The following is a 25,960-nucleotide window of genomic DNA, read 5'->3' as shown; positions in this document are numbered from 1 at the left end:
GTAAAGAGGGGGAAGTGTATTGGGAGGGGATGGTGTGCATGGGAATGTTTTGACATTCATCTCTTGGCCAGTCACAAGACTCGCTGCTTCAGGCAAATTGGTCAGATAGAGATGGGGTAGAGGATAATAAATTGAGTTACACTCTTGTTGCATCTTACCACAGATCACCTACTTCAAAAACGTTGTCAGCAAGCATTCACCAGCCAACAAGCCTCGAGGTTGAATGTGTCTTGATGGTGGATATTTCCCACGCTCAAAATGTCACTGTCATGAGACCACACACGCGCACACATAAAACAAACTAATTTTCCCTATTGAAATATCACAGAAAATTGTTTACTTTAAAAATAAGGATGAGGATAATAATAATACATTTCATTTATAAACGCCTTTCAAAACTCAAGGATAACTTTACTCAAGATACGATTTAAAACTGTACAAACAAGTAATTTAATGAACACATCACAGCTGCATGATACACAACGTACTGTAAAAAGACAAGCAATATACTGCTTAATTGCAAGAATGGCAGACTCAAAAGGAACTTAAACAGCAGTGCCTCTCTCCAGATTCTGCTTAATCTCTGCTGTGTATTTGCCATAGAAGCGTTCAGCCTTCTTGTTGAACTTGGCGTTCCTCTCGTTAATATAATCGATGTCCGCGTCGTCATTGTACGCCCTTCGTCGGCTATATTTGGCACGTTTGTCGATCCTGCACAACAGAAAAAACAAAACAGCAGTTTAGTGGTTGATTCCACAAACCACTGATAAAACTCCGGTTTTGTCAGAGGATTTACAATAGGAAACTATAATCTCATCAATCTGTAAGGATCTGAAAAGGGTAGCAGCAGTGTTTTGCACTTGGGTATGTGGCTAACCAAAGTAAACGGCGGCTGACGGGAATAATTTAGCCAAAAGGTTTCATCCACAGGCAAGTGTGTTGGCATTTACTGTTAGATAACTGCTGCTCAGACCTGTTGGGAGCCTTATAGACACAAATGTGAACAAGTCTAACAAATAAAAACATATTACATTCACTTTGATTAAAACTATAAATCTCATGGACCATGTGCTTCTCCCGGAAAGGTTTATTTGAATTTCATTTAAAAAATGATTTTTAAAAAATGTAACAAATTCACTGCCGTCCCCGAATTTATTCGGGAAGTGAAAATAGGACATGGTGCGCCATTCCCGAATGTGTTCGCGTTTTAGTTTTTCTTGCGTGCTGTGCTGGTAAGACCTCTGGCATTTTTTTCCTTCCACGAGGGGGCAGCATTTCCTTTTTTCCATGTTAGCGCGTTGTTACAGCTTCAGCTATTGTTAAAGCGCTATATAAATCAATATGTATGCATAGCATTGCATTTTGGACAGCCGCCCTCATTTCAAGCTCATATAACTCCAAACCTATATACTTTAGGAATAAACTTTTTTTTCTGATGAAAGAAGAGAGTCTGAAGTTTCTTACGCTGAATTGAATGTTTATGTAGTCCTAAAATTCAATATTCTGGGGGTCCTGCAATTTGAGTGAAAATGACAAAAACCCTGGCACTGGAGTGGACACATTTTTGCAAATGTCTGGCAGTGTATGAGTTAATGAACTCACTGTTTTAATGTCATTTCCCCTGAAATGCTAATTTTGATTACATTTACGAAGTTGTTCATTCACAACTCCTGAAATGGGTTTTGAGGGTTATGATGTTTTGGATCGGGTCTACCAAGTGCAACAGCAGTTTGGTGTTTGCCCAAGACAAACCTAAAACCAGCTTCAAAATTCGAAGTTAATTTGGTGTTAATCTGAGGCAATTTAACATGAGTTTCAATGACATTGTTTAATTTTGAACACAACCACATCAAATTCATAGGAGGGTGTGGACACTTGTGCAAACATTATTCAATTGAGTCACAAGAAAAGAAGACAAAATGTCCCAGAAAATCGCCAATCATCGTCTACTGAGTGTGCCAGAGGTGAGAGCATTGCTAAATGGCGTCTTCTTTGGAAAAATAATCCTTGCCACCTAGGGGAAGTACTTTTCACACTATGCAGGAAGACATGCCTGTTTTTACTTATGGACGTTTCATTGTTCTTTGCCCCAATGCTTTTTGGGACAATTCCACTCTGTGTCATGATTCTTAGTAAGCAGTGAAAATGATGACAGCTCAAACTTTAAGCAAGGGAAGAGACTTTCTCTTGACACAAATATAAGGGTCGCGGATGTTCTCATGCATATCCCGATTGTGTTTGAGCAGAAACTTTAACTGGTTGCTCGCCACAGACAAATCCGCACTCACACTCACAATTTAGAGTTTTTCATTACCCTGCCATGCATGTTTTTAGAATGTATGATAAAGCCGCAGTACCTGGAGAAAACCCATACAGAATGGGAGAAATTCCACATTGGCAGGCCGGGGGCAGAATCAAAACCCTCAATAAACACATTTTGTCTGAATGTTATTCTTTTTTCAAAATGACTGCCTTGCAATGTCTGATCCAATCCACACTGATTTTTTTATCATTAATTATGTAAGTATTTATTTTCACTTGAAAATGTTATTTATAATAATAATAATAATAGAGCTACACAGAAAATGCAATTTTAAATCGGTGGGTTTTGAGATGGGATTCGAAGGTGGGAAGAGAGCATTTAAACAGTATTGCTCCGGTTTGGGAGTATTAGAAAGAATGAATCTCATTGGGATTGATTGAAATTATTTTTGGGGGGTTTGAATTGAAATGCAGCGAGCCGATCCTATCCTTTCAAAGGACTTGTGAGATAGCAATAAACAAAGAGCCGAAAGGGAGGTAATGTGCAGTCAACAGCGAGCATGAGAAGGATATTGCTCGGAAGTTATATCTTTTGTCATCTTTCGACCGGAACTTACTGTTTCTCGACATCTTCCACCATGCGGTCAATGCCCTCTTGGGAAGGGACATGGGTGCCGTGGATCAAGCTATTGGACGTGGGGTGGAAGTCCTCACCACTGCGGGGTAAGTGCAAAAGAAATTTGAAATACTGAGCCACAGTTAATCAGCATTTCAGCAAAACTGAATGGGCTTCTCTATACCACCATTGTGATCTTGGACATCCCAGTGAAAGACGATTAGGGTGACTCGGGGCTAAATGCGTCGGTGGATCCTTTACGGTTGTGCATGCGGCAACATTTAAAGGCAAGAAAACCCTGCAGGCACTTCTTTGACCTCCGTGTGCGTGCCAGGGATTCAGAGTTGAAAATTCTTTAAATTACATCTTTTAGTTTGGATGAAACTATCCCCGGGGCAAAAATGGGGTACAGTCATTTACGTATAAGATGTACTTTGTGCACATGTGATGGGATGAATGCTAAACAGATTAAGCCAAGGAAAATTTTTAGGATTGATTATGTTTGACACGATATGCTGAGAATTGCAAAGATGTGCTTGTATATCATTCTCGTGCTTCTTCAACAGAAACAAAAAAAAATGTAATTTTCCCTCAAATTTTCACTCTCAGCCCATGATACAATTCAAAAAATGTAAATACGTATAGCCCATTTTTAACTCATCTTACACTATCAATCAATTACTTTCGAGTCAACACGACTTTTGGCATTGTTTTAGTGTTTTACAGTGTTGGCTGTACTTGGGCTATTTCATTTTTGTTGTTTTTGTGATTGGTTTGTACGCAACAATGGTTGTTTTGAAGTGCACTATGAATAAAGTTGAGTTAAGTAAACTTACCATTCCTCTCGCTGTTTCTCATAGTTTTGCATGTCTGGTCTGATCTGCTTGGTGAGCCTCTGATACTGCCTGAATTGGGCCTCCGCATAACCTGGGTCAGATGTGTTTGTGTGAGCACGGAAGACCATTTTCATGAGTTTACTGGAAATAGTCTCTCATGCATGTTCGGCGCTGGACATTTGTGATGTGATCGTTGGCAGACGTGAAAGGTCAACGCCTTCTTTGCAGATTGAAGTGTGAACATTAATTAGCACAGAAATTTTGGTTTTATCAACCAACATGACTATAATGACCATTCTTTCAAAATGTCACAAATCATAGTACTGTGATACCTCGGCTCATGAACGATTTAGCTCATGAACTTTTTGCCTTACGAACATTAAATTCACAAGAATATAATCTTGGCATACAAACTAGTTTTTGTCAAACGAACCAAACCACACGGAGCACCACGGTGGCTGGCGGACTAGTTTTCCACACCCCCGTTGAGTGCAGACATCATTTGTTATCGAGTGGAGTACTTTTGCTATTATGGGACCGAAAAAGACCCCATTACAGGCTAGTATTAAACCGAAGAGGACACAAAAGAAAATTACGGCCGACCAGAAGGAGATCATCGAGAAATACGAACGAGCTGTGCGTTTGTGTGATTTAACTGTCCCAGTACCATTACGCTAAGTCAACCATTGCTACCATCCATTGACAACTACCATCACAAAGGTAAATAAAATGACTTTATTATATAGTACAGTTTATTTCTTTAATTACAATACAATAGTTTACTGAGCGAGTTGCTTGTTCTGTAGCCACAAGGGGACATAAGTCTTCTTGTGCCGGTCCCAAGCCCGGATAAATACAGAGGGTTGTGTCAGGAAGGGCATCCGACGTAAAAGCTTGGCCAAAACAAACAAATGCAAATCAATGTCCTCTGAAGATGGAGGACACTGATTCGCTGTGGCGACCCCTTGAAGGGAAAAGCAGAAAGGAAAAGAAGAGTACATTTATTATATATAAAATAAGGTATATTTTGTGTAGTTTTAAGGCTTATTTGGTTGAAAATTATGTTTTATGGGGACCTGGGAACGGATTATTCTCATTTTTAATGGTTTCTTATGGGAAATAAATGTTTGACAGATGAACTTTTCACCTTACACACACTTTCTGGGAACCAATTAAGTTCGTAAACTGAGGTATCCCTGTATGTCGAACTCAAAAGGTGATGTTTAAATAAACCCAGAGTGTCAACTCCGCTGAACATGAAAACAAACCCTACTTTTGCTTCTTCATTACAAGTACATTTTTTTAACAGTGACATTTAAGAACATATTAAATTTTTACTAAATCTACAATAATACCACATACTATAACTGCGCATTAAAGTTTAATGCATTTAAGTTGCATTAAAATAAGTTGCCTTAAAATAAATGGGCTATTTGATTTTTCCAGATTTCATTTGCAATCGCAAACCGTCTCAAAGATGATAAAGCCAGACAAGAATCTAGGCTCAAGGAACAAAGAATATCAAAACGATTTTTAATACCAACCTGCAAATCCTGTGTCAGGATTTTTCTTCTTTTTCTTTCTCTCCCACCGCTCTGCATCATCAGCTGTGATATCGAGGAGTTTCACTCTGTGGTAGTCTTCTCCTTTGGATGCACATTCCTTAAAAAAAAAAACACACACACCATAATTTAATCGACCTAAATACAAGTTATTAGAAAAATCATGTTTAGAAGACAATAATGATATTTTGTGTGGTTATTACAATCACACATAACACTCCTGATTGTTTTATTTTCACAGAGCACGACAGCAAGATCAATATACTTGTATTATACATAATGATAATCATCAGGGGATGGATTGTTATCAAAATGTAAGATGAACGCACAGTACATTCCCTGACTCACTAATATCATCATTGAGATCGCAAGCCTAACCGAGCCGTCATTGGGTGAAAGGGAGGGCACATCCTCAACTGGTTTGTCAGATATTTGTCAGGCACAAGTAGACAAACAATTCACACTCACACATTTAAGAATTATTTATGCTTTAATTAAGTGGGCAAGCATGTTTTTGTAATCAGGGAAGAAACGGAGTACCCGGAGAAAGCCCACAAAGGCATAGGAAGGAAAAAAACTCCACATAGAAAGAAAGGGGCCTGGATTCGAATCCACAACCTCTGCACCGTGTGCATGTGATTAGCTGCGATGTAATTGTAATATACACGTTCACCCAAAGATATTTCAATACAATACTCATTATATGATCTGTTTTAATGCACCAAACAAGTAACTAAGGTGAAAATGCAAAAATGTTCATTTGTCCATGTGCCAAAATGTGTATTGCCATACTTATGGACTTGACTCCATTTTCAACTTTAGTACTTTTAGTGTGTTACATACCTTTTTCTTTTCATGTTCATTAAGTTCCCACTCTAGTCTGGCCTTTTTAGCCTCCCAGTTTGAAGGCAGCTTGAGCCTTTTATCCTCTTCAACAACTTCCTGGTGATTGAGCTTACGTGCTTCATTCTGTAAGATAAAAGAGAACACTTTTCAGGACTTGTTAGCAGGGAAGAAAACAATCTTGAAAAGTCCCTGTTGTGTGGCAGATTAATGTTCAGTTTCATGAACTTGGCATCCTGAAAAAAATGCCCCTTTGGTTCATTCCGATTAGGTGGCAACCAGGTCAAGGTGTACCCCTACGACTGCCCCAAGATAACTAGGATAGGTTCCAGCATGCTCATAGTCTTTATTTTGGGTTTGACGTCACCTTGTTCAGCTGCTTCGCCCTTCAGAATGCCGAATCTATAAAACCTTTTGAGATACATTTTTTTTCTATGCAACAAGGGAGTTCAAAATACTAACACCAGTTTTTTTGCACTGTGATATTTATCGAAAATTGTAGATATTGTTTTAATACAGAATGGTGACAGATGGGTGAATGTCTCTCTCAATAAAACCACTAGTTAACAATAATTGTCAATCGAGACCAAATCCCTGACATATGTTTTCTGGTGTATACATCGTTTTGTTGCTGATATTTTTTTGAGTAGTGCGGTTAAAATTGTACGAAAAAAATTGTAAAAGGCCTACATAATGGTTTGTTTTCTTAAATATTTGATATGCATTGTAAATAATGACTAAATGTGACCAATCAAGACGCAATGCCAATTTTGTAATAGACATAACTAATTAAAAAATACGTTCGTCTTACTCGTTTAAAATGTAACTCGCGGAACTTTCGTAGTCTGTCCTCTCTCTTCGAAGACCCAAATGTTTCCGTCAGCTCTCCTTCAGTATGCGTGGTATTCTCCTGGAAGTCACATTTATAGGCAATAAATAAAATAACTTAAGCAAATAGTAAGTTATCAAGTGTAAACCATTTCGAAACAGAACTCGTCTTGAGGATTTCGACGTTAAAAGACGTTAGCATAACAACAACGTCGCCAAACAGCGATCTTTTGAAATGATTGTGTCAGAGAATAGACACGCTATCATTACAAAGAATCACAGGAGCCGAATAAGCAGGGTAGGGTTGCGATATTCAACTGAATTGCTTTTAACATAAAGGGAAACACGAACCTCGGTAGCAGACGCCATTGCTTTACTCCGCAGCGGAAGACCCGAACGTGGCGAAACGGATGTTGCGCGTTAGTTAAAAAAAACAGATTTTATTTAAATGTAATGGTACGGATGCGTCAGACACCATTTGTTGTTTTCAATGAAGTTGTTCGAAAAAAAGAATGAAAAAAAAAAAAACACGCCAACACTCTGTAGCAGGCTAGCTAACCTCCATGCATAACTCGGGGCCATCTTGGCAGGGGCAATATTTCCATGGACAGTGGAAGTAAGTCTTAGCATACACAAATATCAACCGATTTTCGGGCGCTTTTCGATTTTTGGATGTGTCAAATCGTGTGATAGAAACACACCACTTTTTAAATCATGCATGGATTGTCTTTTCCCTAATCCCCTGCTATTGTCGGCGTTGTAAGTATGCCAGTGGCGGGCCAAAAATGTCACTCCTTGGCCTTCGGTTGTGCTACGGCTGCAAGTGTGGTGTGATTTACGAAACGTCCAAGGGTGGTATTGGCCAGGAAATAACGTGTGACTGGAAGAAATGTAAGAAATAATGTCATTCCATTATTGTAAGTGTAAATAGTGTAGCAAGATCATTTATCACATATGACAATTGACATTTAGATACCGATTTTAGCAAGTGGACACATAGGATTTATTTTCGCGGGCCACATAAAATGACCTGGCGGGCCGGATCTGGCTCCCGGGCCTGACACCTGTGTACTATCCTTGGTTACTTTTCTAAATGTCATCTATCTGAACTCCTGCACATTTCGTAGAGCGGCAATGCATACTGTATTTGGAACTGTTGTGGCTTGGAATTGAAGCAGATTTATGTTGGCAGGAGATGTGAGACAATCTCGTCAATGGATGCTACAGCTTCGTGTTTCCTTTCAACATTTAGCTGTAAGCAGACGTACACATTTCCCCATGACGTTCCTCATCCACTGGTCATAAGGATGCTGTGTTCCTCTTCTCTTTCAACAAGAAGTGCTTCATACAAAGAGGGTGCAGAAAGCGCTGAAGATTGAATGACTGTGTCTTTGTGTTGTCATATTATTTTGTTATTTTTTTATTCTTTTGATTTCATGATGGCGCCGCGCCAGTGTCTGCCTTTCCAGCAAGCAGTTCCTGTATTTTGTTTTTCTGCTTCTTCCTTTCCTGTCCTCTTCATTGCATACTTTGCTGCTGTGTAATGTAATAGTATCCACTGCAAGACTAATAAAGGCTAATCCAATCCAAAATTGTAATATTATGTTATTTTTGCTATCTTCGGAGGCCTGTGTAAGCTCTCAGTCGTACAGGAATGGTCCATCGATAAAGGTTTCTTCAGCCGTCATCTGTACTTCTTTGAAGGTGTCGGAAGGTTCGCTTTTTATCCAAGAAACTTCGTCAGCAAACTAAAGTCTTACTGGTAGTTTAGGGCCTATATATACCTCCCTACTGTCTAGATATGGCGGTGCCGGACTCTGCTATGATAGGTCCCTGCTCTCACTGTTCCTATTGTCTGACTAACGACTGGCGTGATTGCCCCACTTCCACCGGTATAACCTCATCAGTGTTCCTAATCCTCTTTTGCCTAAGTAGGCTGTTGTACGAACGATCCTCACCCCACCGTATCGGTTTAAAGAAAGATTTAGCCGTTTTATGAAAATTGCTTCTTTTATTCCCTTTTCGAACCATCTGTTCTTTTGCTAAGATTTTAACCTTGTCGTCAAATGAGTGGTTGCTAGCTTTTAGGTGCATATGTACTGCCGATTGAGGCCCACTAGTATTATCCCTGCAATGTTGATAAAGTCTTTTTTTTTAGCATTTCTCCAAAAGTCTTTTTTTTTTGAGAATTTCTCAAAAAAGTCAATTGTTTTTCTCAAAAAAAGTCAATTGTTCAGTGCATCATCTAATCTAATCTAATCTAATCTAATCTAATTTAATCTAATCTAATCTAATCTAATCTAATCTAATCTAATCTATCTATTTTCCGTACGTTTATTCCTTATTAGGGTGGCGGGGGATGCTGGAGCCTATCCCAGCCGTCTTCGGGCACTAGGTGGGGGACACCCTGAAATAATAATAATAATAATAATAATAATAATAATAATAATAATAATAATAATAATAATAATAATAATAATAATAATAATTAATTTAATTTAAAACTGATTCTTTTCTTACAGACAGTGTGTTGTAGGTGTTCAAATACCTGACATGTTTCGGCGTGTACTTGCGCCTTTGTCAGTGTCACGGATATAATAATAATAATAATAATAATAATAATAATAATACATTTTATTTCAAGCGCCTTTCAAAGCTCTCAAGGACACTTTACAGTCACAGACAAGCATTGATACAATAATGAATAAATCCAATTATAAATAAAACACAATTATAAATAGAAACAAGTCTAATCTAATCTAATCTAATCTAATCTAATCTAATCTATTTTCCGTACGTTTATTCCTTATTGGGGTGGCGGGGGATGCTGGAGCCTATCCCAGCCGTCTTCGGGCACTAGGTGGGGGACACCCTGAAATAATAATAATAAAATAAATAACGACCAGTAATAATAATAATAATAATAATAATAATAATAATAATAATAATAATAATAAGAATTTAATTTAAAATGGATTCTTTTCTTACAGACAGTGTGTTGTAGGTGTTCAAATACTCAACATGTTTCGGCGTGTACTTGCGCCTTCGTCAGTGTCACGGATATAATAATAATAATAATAATAATAATAATAATATAATAAGAATAATAATACATTTTATTTCAAGCGCCTTCAAAACTCTCAAGGACACTTTACAGTCACAGACAAGCACTGATACAATAAAAAAAATCCAATTATACATAGAATATTATACATAAAATACAATTATAAATAGAAACAAGTCTAATCTAATCTAATGTAATCTAATCTAATCTAATCTAATCTAATTTAATCTAATCTCATCTCCGCCGCGAGAGTGGCTGCCTTTCCAGCCGCTCCTGTGTTTTGCTTTTCTACTTTCATTTCTTTCATAACTTTGCTGCTGTGAAATGTAAATTTCTCCACTGCGAGACTAATAAAGGAAAATCCAATCCAATCCAATCTCATATCATCTCATCTGGTCTCATCTCACTTAATTTATTATAATACAATAACAATATGAATCTAAATACAGTAAAGTCTCGTTATATCGATATCGGATATATCGATAGTCCCGGTTATATCGATACTATTTCTATGCACGCACGGACAAAATTACATGCAAAGCTGTAATGTACAATAGAGTTCAAACATCCATCTGCGTTTGAAACTATGAATTATTAAATCTTTCACCAAGTATCAATTCTGATGTATTTCAGTGATTGTTCTGTGAAGGGCAAACTGCAGAGGCTGAGCAAAATTTAGAAGCCATTTGGTATGGAACTAAAGATCGATCACCAAGTAACATTTATATGTGTGTAAATTATGTAGTCGTTTACATACTGTTAAATTAAAAACAGCAAAACATTTGAGCATTTTTGAGTTGCCAAATGGATGAATCCGTGTTTAATTGCATTGAACCAATCCGGGTCTTTTGCAGGATGTAATTAAATTGAGTTTATAGTCGGAGATTAAAGTATCCCAAAGATCAGAGACATTGGTAATGGAGTGATGCATTTTCACTGGAAACCAGATGGGAAGAAAATCACAGCCATCTCTTGCTATACAGTAATGGAGACGCCATGTCTGTTGCTGCGAAATAGACAAAATAACTTTGAAAAAAAGACTTCTCAATGGATGTTGAAATTGGAAAGTGTCCAGAAAAATCAGCAAGACACACTGTTCAATGAAGAATGCAATTTCAAAGAGTTAGTTGCAAAGCATGTAAATATATTATTTTTGAAACCATGAAACGGTTACTATAGCTTTTAAATTAAATGTCTTTACAAATGCACTCTCAGTTTAACCAGAGAACGTCCAGAAGATCATCGGTAAGATTCTGTGGTGTATTTTTAACGTACATGTATATGTATTTATTTATTTTAAATATACACACTCATTTGCACAATTTATGGGCCATGCATTGTACAGTATGTGAGTCTTCCAGTTTAAAAAGATCATCACAGCTTCAAAAGTTATAGCAGAGAGTCGCTTGATATACATTTTTAATGCATTGAGGCTCTGTGCCAGTTAATAGAAGGAATCTGGCAACAATGTCATTGCCACTAAGTGTTTATTGAACTGTACTACAGAGTATGATATGCATCTCACATGTGCTTGGGGTGGCCACCGAAAACAGCTGAACAGCCACTCTTCACTATTAACTTTACCAGTCAAGCAAATCGTGCCTAAAGTAGAGTAATGTTATATCTGCTAATAAATTGTACTTAAGGGACACATTCATGAATACCGATAGATAGACTTCATGGTGCCTTGCAGACATCGCAAATTAATCAAACTGAGTGTGATATGAGTTTAAATACTGGAAACGCATGTTGCATATCATTCATATTTGTTATATCGATTGATATGCACCCATCGCTCTAGTTGAGTGGTGCAGTTAAGTTACTTTTAATAAAAGTTTATCCCGAGTGTACAATGAGGTATGGGATAAAGTCGCTTACTGCACAAGCAGCTGCTTCACATCTGGAAGTTAATATAAACACCATGGCCAATAAAATCATTCCATTTCCTTAATTACTATTCCTGTCATTTCCGCACTAAATGAAAAGTTATTAATTCCAGGCCAATGCAAACATGCTTCTCCAAGATGAGGAGCTGCTCTTGAAGCGTCGTCACCCTGACTATAGCCTCTTGTCAATAGAGTGGAACCACAAGTTCTCGCCTTGCGCTGCAAATGTGCATTTGTGTGAATATGTCAACGTGAGTGTGGAAGTCCAGGGGGCTTGGGCCTGAGGCACAGCAGGCATGAATGAACATAAAGATGCTCTCTTGTTTTCCATCTCACCCAAATGTTCCCCACTGGTGCCAGCATGATCAAGACCAGGGCCAACTTGAGTTGATTCATCTTTCTCATTGAGGCGCCGCCATAATCTATACGGCTGCCCTGATTTTTTTTCCTACAATCGATGACACCCTTCGCTTGAACCACGCTGACAGGCAGGAACGTGCTGTTCTGATTTACAATACAGCGTATGAGACTGAAATAACATTTCTGATTTCAATTATTTGTATTGTCAATAACCCCCCCCCCCCAAAAAAAAAAAAAAAAAAATCCACGTTGAATTGCCAAACTTTGTCAAAACTACGTTCACTCACTCTACTTTTTTCAACATACCGAATAACCCGGAACTTCGGTCGCTCATGTGGCAGAGTGCCACAAAATTTGAAAAATGAAGCTGCAACTGGGGTTCATGAACACTACGGAAAAGTCAGTGGAAACCATTAACTGTTCTCGTTAAACTTGTACAATACAAAGTGAAAATAATTCAACTGCTTCCAGAAATGGTGCCAGATTTTCTCAATCAAAACTGTCTTGTCCTTATGTAAAAAAGTAATTGGCCCTGAATAATGATGCGTTCTCACTGAGGTCAATCGTTTGTGAAAATTGGTGATGAGGCTTTTATATCATTGTGGAGAAAAGTTTTCCCACTATTGTCCACAGAAGTATTGTAAGGTTTTCTCGGATGAATTGCCATGAATACCATAACCTGGATTAAATCCAGACTTGAATTTGGCCACTCTGAACCCTCAATATCGTTTTGGGGGGTTTTAGCCATTCAGAAGTGAATTTGCAGGTATGTGACCCATCGTTGTCCGACTGAATGATCCGAAAGCACTTGAAATTGAGGGCATAACTGATTGCCTGGCATTCTTAGACAGCAGAATTCATTGTGTCTCCAAACACAGAAAATGGTCCTGGTCCTGGTGTAGCACCGCAGCCACAGACCATCACATTGCTACCAACATACTTCACGTTGGGACAATGTTCTTTCGATCAAATGCTCTGCCATTAATAAATTAACTCATTCACTGCCAGACGATGTGCAAAAATGTGCATGTCCACTCCAGTGACAGGTTTTTGTCATGTTCACTCAAATTGCAGGACCCACAGATTATTGAGTTTTAGGACTATATCAACATTCAAATTGAGCATAAGAAACTTTAGACTCTCTTTTTTTCATTCCTAAATTCCAACATTCATTCCTAAATAATATGGGTCTGGAGTTATATGAGCTTGAAATGAGGGCGGCTGTCCAAAATACAATGCAATACATACATATTGGTTTATATAGCGCTTTAACAACAGCTGAAGCTGGAACAAAGCGCTAACATGGAAAAAAGAAAAATGCTGCCCCCTCGTGGATGGGGAAAACATTGCTAGAGGTCTGGCCAGCGCTTTATCGGCACCCCTAGCACGAAAAAAACAATACCCGAACAAAATTGGCAATGGCGCTCTACGTCATATTTTCAATTCAGATTAAATTATTGGATGGCAGTGAATTTGTTAACATTTTTAAGAATCTTTTTTAAATGAGATTAAAATAAACCTTTTGGGAAGAAGCATAACACAAATTCAATAATGGCAGTGAATGAGTTAAATTGGCAATAAGAAACTGCATTTGTATTTCCTAGGTGAAATAAAAATTGGTTTGATAAACTATAAACTTTACATGGGATAAATAAATATGCATAGAAATCCGGGAGGGGACGAATACTTTTGTACCGCACTGTTTATACGGTACTTAAAATAACATATAAAGTTAATCTTTTTAAAGAAATAATGTTCTGGCTGAATTAAAACAAATATTTTCAGATAATTCCATTATGCCATTTTCTTCACGTTAAAATAAACTTTATTGTCAAATGTGCTCTATACGTGCAAGATTCAGCACAGATGAAATTTCTTTCCTATCAACCACAGGAGAGACGAATGAACAACTTTTACTGCTGGCAAATTGAATCCTAATATTATACATCATCATGACATTGATAATTTGGAATCGTACTTGCTTTTTTTCGCCATTCAAAGGCCAGAAGAAGTCAATTTACTGAGTTTTAACGACACCTTCTACACAGAAGATGCCCGTATCTGTGCACTCAAATACCACACATTTTGAAGCCAATGCTTTTGCTTTACCACACACAATTAAGCCTCCAATTAAAGGCCATTATGGTTTTTCCACTAGCGGCAACCACAGAGACACAGCAAGTACATTGTGGGCACATCGATGTCTCCTGAGTTGTCATCCGATGGAATGATCAACCAACTTTATGATCATAATTACTGATCATAACAAAAGTGCAACAACAATATAAACTCAAAGGACAGCAATAAAAAAAGTTTGAATGATTCCAATAAGTGAATAGTCAAGTGGGACTCGGAGAGGAAGCAACAACTATAAGTCTCATCTCTCATCTCATTTTCCGTACCGCTTATTCCTCATTAGGGTCGCGGGGGTTGCTGGAGCCTATCTCAGCTGTCTTCGGGCACAAGGCGGGGGACACCCCAAATTGGTTGCCAGCCAATCGCAGGGCACACAAAGACATACAACAGTCACTCTCACACTCACACCTAGGGACAATTTGGAGTGGTCAATCTGCCTGCCATGCATGTTTTTGGAGTGTGGGAGGAAACCGGAGGACCCGGAGAAAACCCACGCGGGTCCGGGGAGAACATGCAAACTCCACACAGGGAGGCCAGACCGGGACGCGAACCGGCGACGCTCTGCACTGTGAAGCCGGTGTGCTAACCACTCGGCTACCTGGCCGCCCACAACTATAAGTGATCAGTGAAAATATAAACCTGTGGAAAAGATTCAGAAGATATTGTGTTGCATCTGGTTTTAATCTGTTTTCATATGTTTTAGAAATGATTAAACATGATCACTATCTTCACATAAATTAACATAGTTATTCCTAAGCTCATTTAAAGTGCATTCATTCATTCATTCATTCATTCATTCATTCATTCATTCATTCATTCATGCATATGCATCATTCAGGATGCAGGGGGTGCTGGAGCGTATCCCAGCTGTCTTCAGGCAGTAGGCAGGGGACACCCGGAACCGGTAACCAGCCAATCACGGGGCACACAGAAACAAACAACCATTCGCGTTCACACTCACACTCACACTCACACCTAAGGTCAATTTGGAGTGCTCAATCATCCTGCCATGCATGTTTTTTTTGATCTTGTAGGAGGAAACCGGAGAACCCGGAGAAAACCCATGCAGGCCCAAGGACAACATGCAAACGCCACAATGGGTGGCCGGAGCGACAATTGAACCCAGGACCTCTGTACTGTGAAGTCAATGTGCTAACCACTCGACAACCAGGCCGTCGAATAAAGTTTATATGAGCAAATGTGTTATTTTGTATGGAATAATCATGCACTTGGAGACACGAGTCATGCGCAAAATAATCTGATCGCCAGATGTTGGCACGGCAGAATTTAAATATGCAATTTGTTCACGAGAAAGATTGGTTGGTGACAGAGATAATAGTTTTATTTTTTCATAGGGACAATGTTTTTTTCCAATGCACATTTATGTACTGTACTGTACTTTCAGGTCAGGTTCGCTATTGTAGCCTGTAACACAAACAGTTGTTTAACAGATAAGGGTGCTTTGGTTTATTTATAGATAGTGCTTATGATCACAAACAAATTTTATGTCTTTGTATTTCAACCAAATTTCAAAGTAAGATTCAATTAAACTCCACCCTGGCTGAAAATGTCCTATCTTTGTTGCTTTAATACTCTATACACAGAAGATGACCAAGAAGTACATCAATGTACTTTAAAAATGTGTACCCTTTCAACAGAAGCAACAACAACAATTAAAGTAAACAAAACATGTTATGTCACAATCTTTGGGATTGAGTGCAAAATGTTGTGAAGAAAGGGGCTGGGTACTATGGCAATAGCGCGCAACAAAGTTAAAAGCTTTCAATAACTTATCTTACACAACTGGAGATGAAATACCCAGAGGTTGAAGACGATCGGATAAATTCTTGAAGACGAGTTTGTTTCAGAGGGAACTAAAAATGCTTCCATGAGACCAAACATATTTTTGTATTTGGGTGATTAAAGTACATCAAAGAATAAAAGATGTACTGTATTTCCTTTTACCAATAGGTGGCTCTCCCACTACAATGTCAAATACAGTACATTTGTAGAGATTTTCAGGGCAGGACTCATCAAATTCATGAAAATTAGGTAAAATAAGGTCAGGTTAAAACATATTCTTTTGTCATGCCAAATCATAAAAATTTGCGGTACCTGATGAACGTCTTGAGTCTTTCCTGACAAAATTTGAATTGGATCTGACTGTGCAATACATTGAAATGTAAAAGAAATGCAAAAGATAACATATATTTTAAAGGCATAAAAAACAGCATATGATATTTTGAGATGTATTCATTCATTCATTCATCCATTCATTCATTTTCCAGAAAGCTTGATCCTCACGAGGGTGCTGGAGATTAACCCAGCTGATTTTGGGGACAAGGCGGGGGACACCCTGAATTGGTTGCCAGCCAATCGCAGAGCAAACAGAAACAAACAACCATCCGCGCTCACACTCACACCTCAGGATAATTTGGAGTGTTCAATAATAATAATAATACATGTTATCCTGTCATGCATGTTTTTGTAGTGTGGGAGTAAACCACACGACTCTGAGAAAACCCACACGGGCCCAGGGGGGTACGGACCAGGTCTTGAACTCACAACCTCTGCACTGTGAAGGCCGCATGCTAACCACTCGACTACCGGGCCACCATTTATTTGTGATATTTATTATTGTTTTTTTTGGGGAGGGAGCATGTTCAAGGGATTTTATTCAATCGACTAGTAAGAATGTCTGCATCATAGTGCAGAGGTCTTGGGTTTGTATCCGGCCCCAGCCTACTTCTAATTCATTTGCATTCAACATCTGCAGGGAGGGCTACAGACACATTTTTTCTGTACTTGTGTATGACAATTAAAAATTGTAAAACAAAATTTGTCAGGCCTGATGTGTGTGAAAATTTTGATGCGTTTTCCTCCATCCTTGTGCCATCTGCACCCCCCTAACCCTTGCAAACCCTATCAACACTTAGCATAAAAGCTACAAAATAATGTAGTACAACACATAGCATAAAACACGGAAAGTCATGCACTCTCAGCTACTTTTACTGCATATGTGTTGTTGTTTAAAACAGTCCGAAATGAAAGAGGAGAGAATCACAGTGTCCTTTTACCATTGTTTGAGACACAATAATATTTTTTTCCAATTAAAAAAGGCCTTTTCAAAGATCATCATTTCATATGAAATAAGTCACATTTATGTTATTTTGTCTGATCTGCACTGTACCGAAACGCACTACGTGTACAAGACTCCATCCATCCTTTCGTACATCCAATGGGTAAAAGGCAGGACAGAGCAGCCTGCTTCTGTTTCAAAGCCCAATGTACCAGAAGAGGGAGACTTTTCCCCTATATTTTCTGATAGTTAAACATGAGAACATGACATATAAAAGCCATTATTCATTTCATCCTTCATCTTCAAAATTCAGACGTTCCTTAGTTTCCACCACCCATAAACTATCTGAGCGAATTTTAGATGAAAGAGACATTAAAAAAAATACTCCCCATGATACACACAAGACCTGACCTCCCTGGAGCAGGGCCGACAAGTTTAATGGTGAATGATTTGCTTCTGCAATACAGAAGTTCTCAGTTGACCAAATAATGCGCAGCTGATGAAAGTTGATAACAGCGAAAAGCCCCAGGACAAACATCTGTGTTAGACAACAGTCTTCCACAAAATGCCCCCTGTATGACTCCCTGAATCAGTAGCTAGTGTGAAATAAAATCACAAGCAGATTCAAATTAATGTGTATGCAAATCAGACACACAAATGTGAATTCTATTCCCATCAAAGTTGTCATATGCTTTGATGAGAAACAACAAATTGTTTCATGTAAAAAAATACTGCTTTCATGTTAACTTCAAGGCCCTGCCATTCTAATTTTAAAACGGATGATGAGGAAAGCAGTGCCAAATGTATTCAGCAAATGTCAACAGCAACATCACTGGCAACCCCGCAAGTGCTAAATGAGCCCTTTCTTTGTGGTTAGCATGGAGTACCTTCGAAACTATTTTGGTATTGAAAAGATCTTTTATATCCTTTCAGAAAGATATTTTGTGAGTCACAACATTTTTATATTTAACCGTTTTCCAGGTAGAGGGACGTATCCCCTGGTAATTAATTCTAGAGCAGGGGTGCTCACACTTTTTCAGCATACGAGCTACTTATAAAAACTACCAAGTCAAAATGATCTACCCACGACAAAAATGCAAAACATAATTATTTTCAAATGTTTTAAGGATTCTTTGTATGTACAATGTATGTTGATGTACCTTGCATAACTGAATAAGCCAATATTGCACAACACACATAATAACTACATATACATAACATAATAAATAACTATTAACATTTTTTTTGTAATTGTCTGAGTTTACTTTGATGACTTGCACTGAATTGAATCAGCCAGGAATGCATAGTCCGGACAGTAGCTGCTGACAGCCAGCCTCAAGCACATTTCCAAATGTTCATTCATCATTCATGGTGGAACGGTATTTGGACTTAATGATCTTCATGTAGGAAAAGGCTGACTCACATAAATAAGTGGAGCCGAATAATACAGTCAAGGAGGTAGCACATTTCCTCATGTTGGGGTACTTTTCCTTTGTGAGTAAGTTACAGAGCTGTCTATGAGCCCTGGACTTCAGCAGTGAGAACACTCACAATCTCTGATGTCTTTCCACATTTGCTGGGTTAAATCCTCAGCCATGGCTTCACAGCGCCGTGTAACTGTATGTCTTGACAGCTGCAGAGCTTTGATTGAAGATAATATCTCTGCCTTATTTTTAAAGTCTCTGAACAAGGAGTCAGCTGCTTCAACGAATGCTTCTTTTACCATCTCTCCGTCTTGGAAGGACTTATTGTTTTTAACGATGGCGTGACTCACCCGGAACGATGCTCCCGTGGCGGCTTTCGCTTTTGAAGTATGTTGAGTGAAAAATGACTGCTGTCCGGACAACTGGGATTTTAGTTCGTCCACCGTTCTCTTTCTCAGCTGGCTTTTCGGCGGGAAGTCAATGTCGTATTTTCCAAGAACATTCCGAAAATGGCGCTCCACATTTCCCCATTCCGTATGAAAGTAATATGTTTTGCCCCCTTATTTGGTCCCGCTTTCTCACTCATTTTGATCACCATATGTTTTAGCAAGGGCTTAAAATATGAGGTAATTTGCTGACTAGCTTGTAAATTTTGCTGCGTTTAGCACCGTTGTTTACGCATGCACGGCGACCTAAAGGTAAAAATTCAGTTGTCATCTGAATGGTTGCCCCGTATGTCAATCAAGTGACGGGACGTTTGATAGGCTGACAAATGTTTTTTTTACTGTCACGCTGCGATCGACCAGTACTACCTCCGCGGTCGACCAGTAAATCGCGATCGACCAGTAATGAGCACCCCTGTTCTAGAGTAATTATTCAGGGAAATATATATTTTGACATCACTGAAAACAATGAACATTTGAAGTTTAGATAAAATGTCTTACATACGCTTTAGCTAACGAACTTTTTGCCTTAAGGACATTAAATTCGCGAGAATATCATCTTGACATATGAACTAGTTTTTGAGAAACACACGGAGCGCCACGGTGGCTGGTGAACTCGTTTTCAGCGGAAGAACACCAATCCACATGGCCAAATAGTGCCACGATGGCTGCCGGTACGTGGATACGTGATTTGTGATCAGGGATACATTTGCTACTCTGGGACTGAAAGAGACCCCACTACAGGCTAGTGATCATCCAAAGAGGACACAACAAAACAAAACAAAAAAAAAAAAAAATTACGGTGGAGCAGAAGAAGGAGATCATCAAGAAACACGAATGAGGTGTGCGTTTGTGTGACTTGACATCCCAATACCAGTATGCTAAATCGCCCATTGCTATTATCCTTCGGAACAAGGAAGCCATTAAAGGTGCGTGTGTTGCTAAGGGTGTTTCCGTGTTGTCTAAGCAACGGGCTCAGGCAATAAAAGAGGTCGAAAAACTTCTATTCATTTGGATTAACGAAAAGCAGCGAGCAGGGGACAGCGCGAGTGAAGGAATTTTTGCCGCGAAAGCACGGCAACTCGGATATCATCAAGTGGCAACCTGTAAGTTCACCATCCAGTGATGATTTCAAGGCGAGCCATGGACGGTTCGAGAACTTTCAGCGTCATACAGGGATTCATAGTGTCATGTGTCATGGTGAAGCAGCCAGTTCTGATGATAAAGCTGCCAAAGCTTACAAGGAATCATTCCTCAAGATGGTGGACAAAGAAGGCGACGTTCCTCAAGTGTTTAAAACCGGCCTTTTTTGGAAAAAGATGCCTACAGTTACTCCTTCCCTTCCACCTTCCGCACACCTCCTCCCACTCCATTCCATCAAGCCATCAACGACCATCACAATGTCTGGACATTAGGGATATATAAATAGGGCCGATACGACCAGTCAGACTTTAGTTCGCTGACGAAGCCTCTTGGATAGGAGGCGAAACGTCCGAAACCTTCACATTTGTACAGATGACGGCTGAAGAAACCTTCTCATCGATGGACCACTCCTGTACGACTGAGAGTTTACACAGACGACCATCACAAAGGTAAATAAAACGACTTTGTCATACATTACAGTTTATTTCTACAATAGCACATTTATTATACATAAAATAAGGTATATTTTGTGTAGTTTTAAGGCGTATTTAGTAGAAAATTGTGTTTTATGGGGACCTGCAGGTCCCCATAAAACACAATTCACGAAAATAATAATCCGTTAAATCCAATAATCCGTTCCCATGAGAACGGATTATTGTCATTTTAATGGTTTCCTATGGGAAATTATTGTTTAGAAGACACCCTTTTTGCCTTACACACACTTTCTGAGATCCAATTAAGTTCATAAACTGAGGTATCACTGTACTCACAAAGATTTGACTCTTTAAAATTTGGTATATATTTGCATTACTTTTTGTGAATGTGTTTTCTATGTATGGAATCATCCCACACAAGCACACAAATAACGGCTGGTGACATTATTTTACATTGACAAAACCAAACCATACATGAATTCAAATGTATTTGACCCTGAAAGGTTTCTTAAAACCTTCCCACTCAAGTATTTTTTGTTGCCCATGAAACAAAGAACCAGATCACACACACAATCAGGAAAACAAGGAGAGATGTTAGAGCTCGGGGGTAGGAAAGTTGTGAATTTATTCTTTAAATTGTCTTTTGAACAAGTTAGATTTTTACTTTATGTACAGGACTTTATATGTGATTGTGTTTTTCAAGTGCTCTCTAAATAAAGCTAAGTTGAGTTATGTGAAAGCAATGCGCAATAACCTACGGATAGAGAAGTAACAGGATGGCACCTTGCTCAAAGGGTACCGGCCTGGATGGCAGACTTGTTTATATTTATCCCCACAGTGGAGGTCAAACCATTTCACTTTATCCAATCCCCAAATCCGTAAAGAAGAGTTTCTGCCACCTCAATTAGAGACAATTTAGTGTTCCTCTAACCTGCTATGCATGCTTTAGGAATGTGGGAAGAAACCAGAATCCACAGAGAAAAATCTCCACACAAGAAGTCCGGAGCTTTGCACCATGAGGTGCAGGTCCTAACTAATCACCCACCGGTGCTTTGTCTAATTTTCATGAAATCAATATGGTTAAAGTGTTCTCGTGTGAGAAAGCAAGACACTGAGCAGCGATGAGTTGCGTGCTAATGAATGAGGGTTTCTGCTGTCATGTCATCTCACAATCTTGGGAAGAGTAGTGGGCCTTCTACCTAAACAAATTTCAGACTTGTGGTCCATTTTTCAAGCTTAAAAAGTTAAGCTACCTGTATAGAGAAAAACCCATGTTATTATCAGTAATTTAGATCACGAAAAAAACACTCAAGCTCGGGTACATACTACAAAGTGGAAACCGGACACGGGTCAAGCATAAAAGTAATATTCTGAGAGAATGTGTTTAACAGAGTCCATTAAAGCCAAAAGCCTCTGAGGGAACGCTCCACCTCCAGGTTAGCTGCCCGGTCTGAGTAATGGACCAGGGTGTTTTCAGACTCTCATGGCCCCTCTCGGGGCTGGCTGCGCCCCACTGATGAAGTTAGAAAAGGCTGTGCCAGAAAGAATGATCCATGCCCATCTCCTATTGACATATCAGATTGCAGGAGAGGTGCAACTGAAAGAGGAGAAATCTATTGAATTCTGCTCAGACATCACAAAAATATTGAATCTTGTGTACAAAGAGACATTTGGGATGCGTCAGGAAAATCATTTGTTTGCCCCCCCCTCTCGCAATGAATGGAAAGTATCCAGAGTCCCGAAAGCAAAATGCTTCTGAAAGGTTTTTAAAATCATGACTATCGGTAATTATTGCATCACAAAATAGTCCATACAGTGGGGCCTTGGCTTACAAACTTAATTGGTTACATACAGAGTGTGTAAGGTGAAAAGTGTGTATCCCAAAAAATAATTTCCCATAGGAAACCATTAAAATGAGAATAATCCATTCCCCGGTCTCCATAAAATATAATTTTCAACTAAATAAGCCTTAAAACTACACACACTATACCTTATTATATGTATTGTAATGACAGAAATACACTGCACTATATAATAAAGTCACTTTATTTACATTTGTGATGGTCGTTGATGGCTCTTAATTGACACCTGCTGCTTTCTGACCTGTAAGGTCTTACGAAACTGAGGCATCACATTATCATTCATCATGTTGATGATTCGCATAGCCACAGTCTTTTCTGGATGGAACTGTTCAATAAAATCCTGCACATCATTCCACTTAGCAGCCATCTCCTCCGCCTCGCCCTCAGATGACAACTCCTGAATGGCTTGCTTCTGCTTGTCCTCTTCAAGGCAAATCAAATCCTCTGTGTTGAGGACCTCATTATGGTCAGCAACAAGCTCCTCGATGTCATCTACACCCACTTTGAGTCCCGTAGGTGCTGGCAAAGATTTTATTACAACAAAAGGCACGAGTCCGATGATTCCGCGGACCCGCAATGAAGCAACAAAAGAAGGCGGGTGGGGGCGACCCGTCCAGCCTATCAAGCTAGGCAAAATAAATAATAATAATACATTTCATTTATAAGCGCCTTTCCAAACTCTCAAGGACACTTTACAGTGACAGGATATTTTTTCTGCGGGTGAGCAGCGGCAGCTACAAGCGCCAGCGTTCACTCAACCCGAAAGTACCCAAATGGCACACGGGGTGCAAAAACCCGCGATCCCGGAAAGCAACAAACTTACGCGATCGCGGCTAACAATGACCTTGGGCGAAGCAAACTCTTGTGCTGGCAAGTCCAAGACTCTGGTGAAGCGTGAGGCGTCGTAATCATGTCACTGGTGAGGTGACAGCGACTCGTTGAAATGTCCCAGTATCGGTGATGAGGGGATTGACAGCAGCTGGTGGAGGTCGGGAGCGGCGGCCTTGACCCAGCTGTCAACTCACATGTGACAAGTTCAGTGTCATTAGTCACGTGAAAGCATCGAGTAAATAACGCCTTTGTGTAAAGCTTTGTTGCGACGGATGGTAGCAATGGTGGACTTAGCAAATCGGTACAAGGCTCTTTATTTGTAGAATGGTAGTAGAAAGTTACTCTCAGGAAAGTGACACACAGCGTGGGAAATGTGTCAGGCTGAGATTCACATGAAAGCCGCGGTGGGCAACTGTGACGCCACAAACGCACACCTCATTCGTGTTTCTTAATGATGTCCTTCTTCTCCTCGACTGTAATTTTGTTTTGTGTCTTCTTCGGCTGAACACGAGCCTGTGGTGGGGTCTTTTTCGCTCCCATAACAGCAAAGGTATCGTTGAAGACGATCGACGTGTGCACTCATAGAAAGGGGGTGTGGAAAGGTAGGCCGTCTGGGGCACTGTTCGTACGTGTGTTTTGATGTTCTTCCGCCGAAGATTACTCCGCCAGCCGTGGTGGGGGGTTTGTATCGCGAAAAGTATTGCTTAGTCCAAGGTTTAATTTTCATAAATTTAACCCTAGGCCCCACTGTACTGTAATTTAAGAAAACAGCATAATACCAAACTAAAAATGAAACCTTACCAATTCTACTAGACATTGTCTATGATTCTGCAATGTGTATGACATCATTTGTTTGAGTATACAAAATCTCATGCTTATCCCAAAAGTGTTACATGGCGTTGAGGTTGGGGGACTCTTCCACAACTAACTCGTACAACCAATAGAAGTCCAAGATGGCGCTGGAGTAGGCAGCGGTCAGCAAGTGCTCTCACGAGCCATGCCTTTTTGTTGTTTTTGTGTTGTTTTTGTGATTTCTTTTGTCATTTTGAGTTGTTCTGCATCGTGTGGAACGGATACAGTTGGTTTTTCAGGATTTTTGGCCACGACATCAAGGAGGAGACTCTGCTGACCGGTTGCGTCTTTTCAGCAGCACGAATATGCCAGCATTGTTTTTGATTTAGGAGGAATGTCTGTGCCATTTGACTGTCATCACTGGACAGCTCTGCGGCCATTGTGCTTTTCTGTGTCTTTAATGGGCAGCATTTTCACAGCCCCGCTTTGTTCAGCAGAAAGGTCGTTGCTGTCTGACAGTCTGCGGCTGGATAGATGCATGGCTTGAGGAACCCGCGATGAGAAGAAAGGAGCGTCATCACAGAGTGCCAATGCGTATGTGAAACTGTCGCGGCTCAGAATTCAAGCAGATTTACGGAGACGAGACAATCTCTTTTTGTCAATGGATGCTACAGCTTCGTGCTTGCTTTCAACATTCAGCTTGTAGCAGATGTGCACATTTCACCATGTTCCTGATCCACTGGTGAAAAGGATGTTTTGATCCTCTCCTCTGTCATCTAGAACTGCTTCATGCAACAAAGATGATGCACAGAATCCTTAAGATCGAATGACTGTGTCTTTGTGTTGTCATAATATTTTGTTATTTAGTTTTTTTTGTTCTTTTGACCTCAAGGTGGTGCTGCGAGAGTGGCTGCCTTTACAGCAGTTCCTGTATACAGTGAGACCTCAACTTACAAACACCTTATCTTACAAACTTTTCGTCTTACAAACGTCAAATTTATGAAAATTAAACCTTATAATAAGCACTATTTTCATAATACACACCCACCACGGCTGGCGGAGTGATCTTCAGCGGAAGCACACGACCGAACAGCACCATAGGTTAAGTTACCAACAGTCCTTATGGAAGGTGACTCTCCTTCCATAAGCCATCAACGACCATCAAAAAGGTAAATACAATGTTATTTTTCAGCACAGTTTATTTCTTTAATTACAGTCCTCATGTAATGCGCCTCTCTTTCCAAACAGCAATTCCCTTTGACCTTCGACCTCCAACGCCATTCCATCAAGCCATAAATGACCATCACAAATGTAAATAAAGTGACTTTGTGATACAATGCAGTATATTTCTTTCATTACAATACAATAGCATATTTATTATACATAGAATAAGGTATGTTGTGTGTAGTTTTAAGGCTTATTTAGTTGAAAAGTATATTTTATGGAAACCCGGGAACAGATTATTCCCATTTTAATGGTTTCCTATGGGAAAATATTTTTTGAGATACACACTTTTCGCCTTACACACTCTGTCTGGGAACCAATTAAGTTTGTAAGTT

General features: G+C 39.4%; 1 protein-coding gene across 1 annotated transcript; it reads right to left on the bottom strand.

Annotated features, from left to right (window-relative positions):
- Positions 1 to 322: 322 nt before the first annotated feature.
- Positions 323 to 7,447, bottom strand: syf2 (SYF2 pre-mRNA-splicing factor). The gene is made up of 7 exons (XM_089005150.1): positions 7,299 to 7,447; positions 6,931 to 7,029; positions 6,120 to 6,245; positions 5,259 to 5,376; positions 3,715 to 3,805; positions 2,880 to 2,978; positions 323 to 711 (listed from the first exon to the last, which is right to left on the bottom strand). Exons 1-7 carry the CDS (start codon positions 7,314 to 7,316, stop codon positions 546 to 548), a joined length of 717 nt encoding a protein of 238 aa, XP_088861276.1. The 5' UTR covers positions 7,317 to 7,447; the 3' UTR covers positions 323 to 545.
- Between the last annotated feature and the right edge of the window lie 18,513 nt (positions 7,448 to 25,960).

This window comes from Hippocampus bargibanti, linkage group LG09, assembly GCF_051943395.1.
Source record: "Hippocampus bargibanti isolate YZ-2025 linkage group LG09, ASM5194339v1, whole genome shotgun sequence".
In the NCBI taxonomy this organism is placed as follows: Eukaryota; Metazoa; Chordata; class Actinopteri; order Syngnathiformes; family Syngnathidae; genus Hippocampus; species Hippocampus bargibanti.
The sequence above is the reverse complement of the archived record's forward strand: the minus strand, read 5'-3'. Positions and strand labels throughout refer to the sequence as shown.

Excerpts from the sequence above, each read along its gene's own strand:
- syf2 (XM_089005150.1), bottom strand. Across the intron at positions 6,246-6,930 it reads GCGAGTTACATTTTAAACGA|AATGAAGCACGTAAGCTCAA; the intron begins GTAAGACGAACG and ends TTTATCTTACAG. Across the intron at positions 5,377-6,119 it reads ATGAACATGAAAAGAAAAAG|GAATGTGCATCCAAAGGAGA; the intron begins GTATGTAACACA and ends TTTTTTTTTAAG.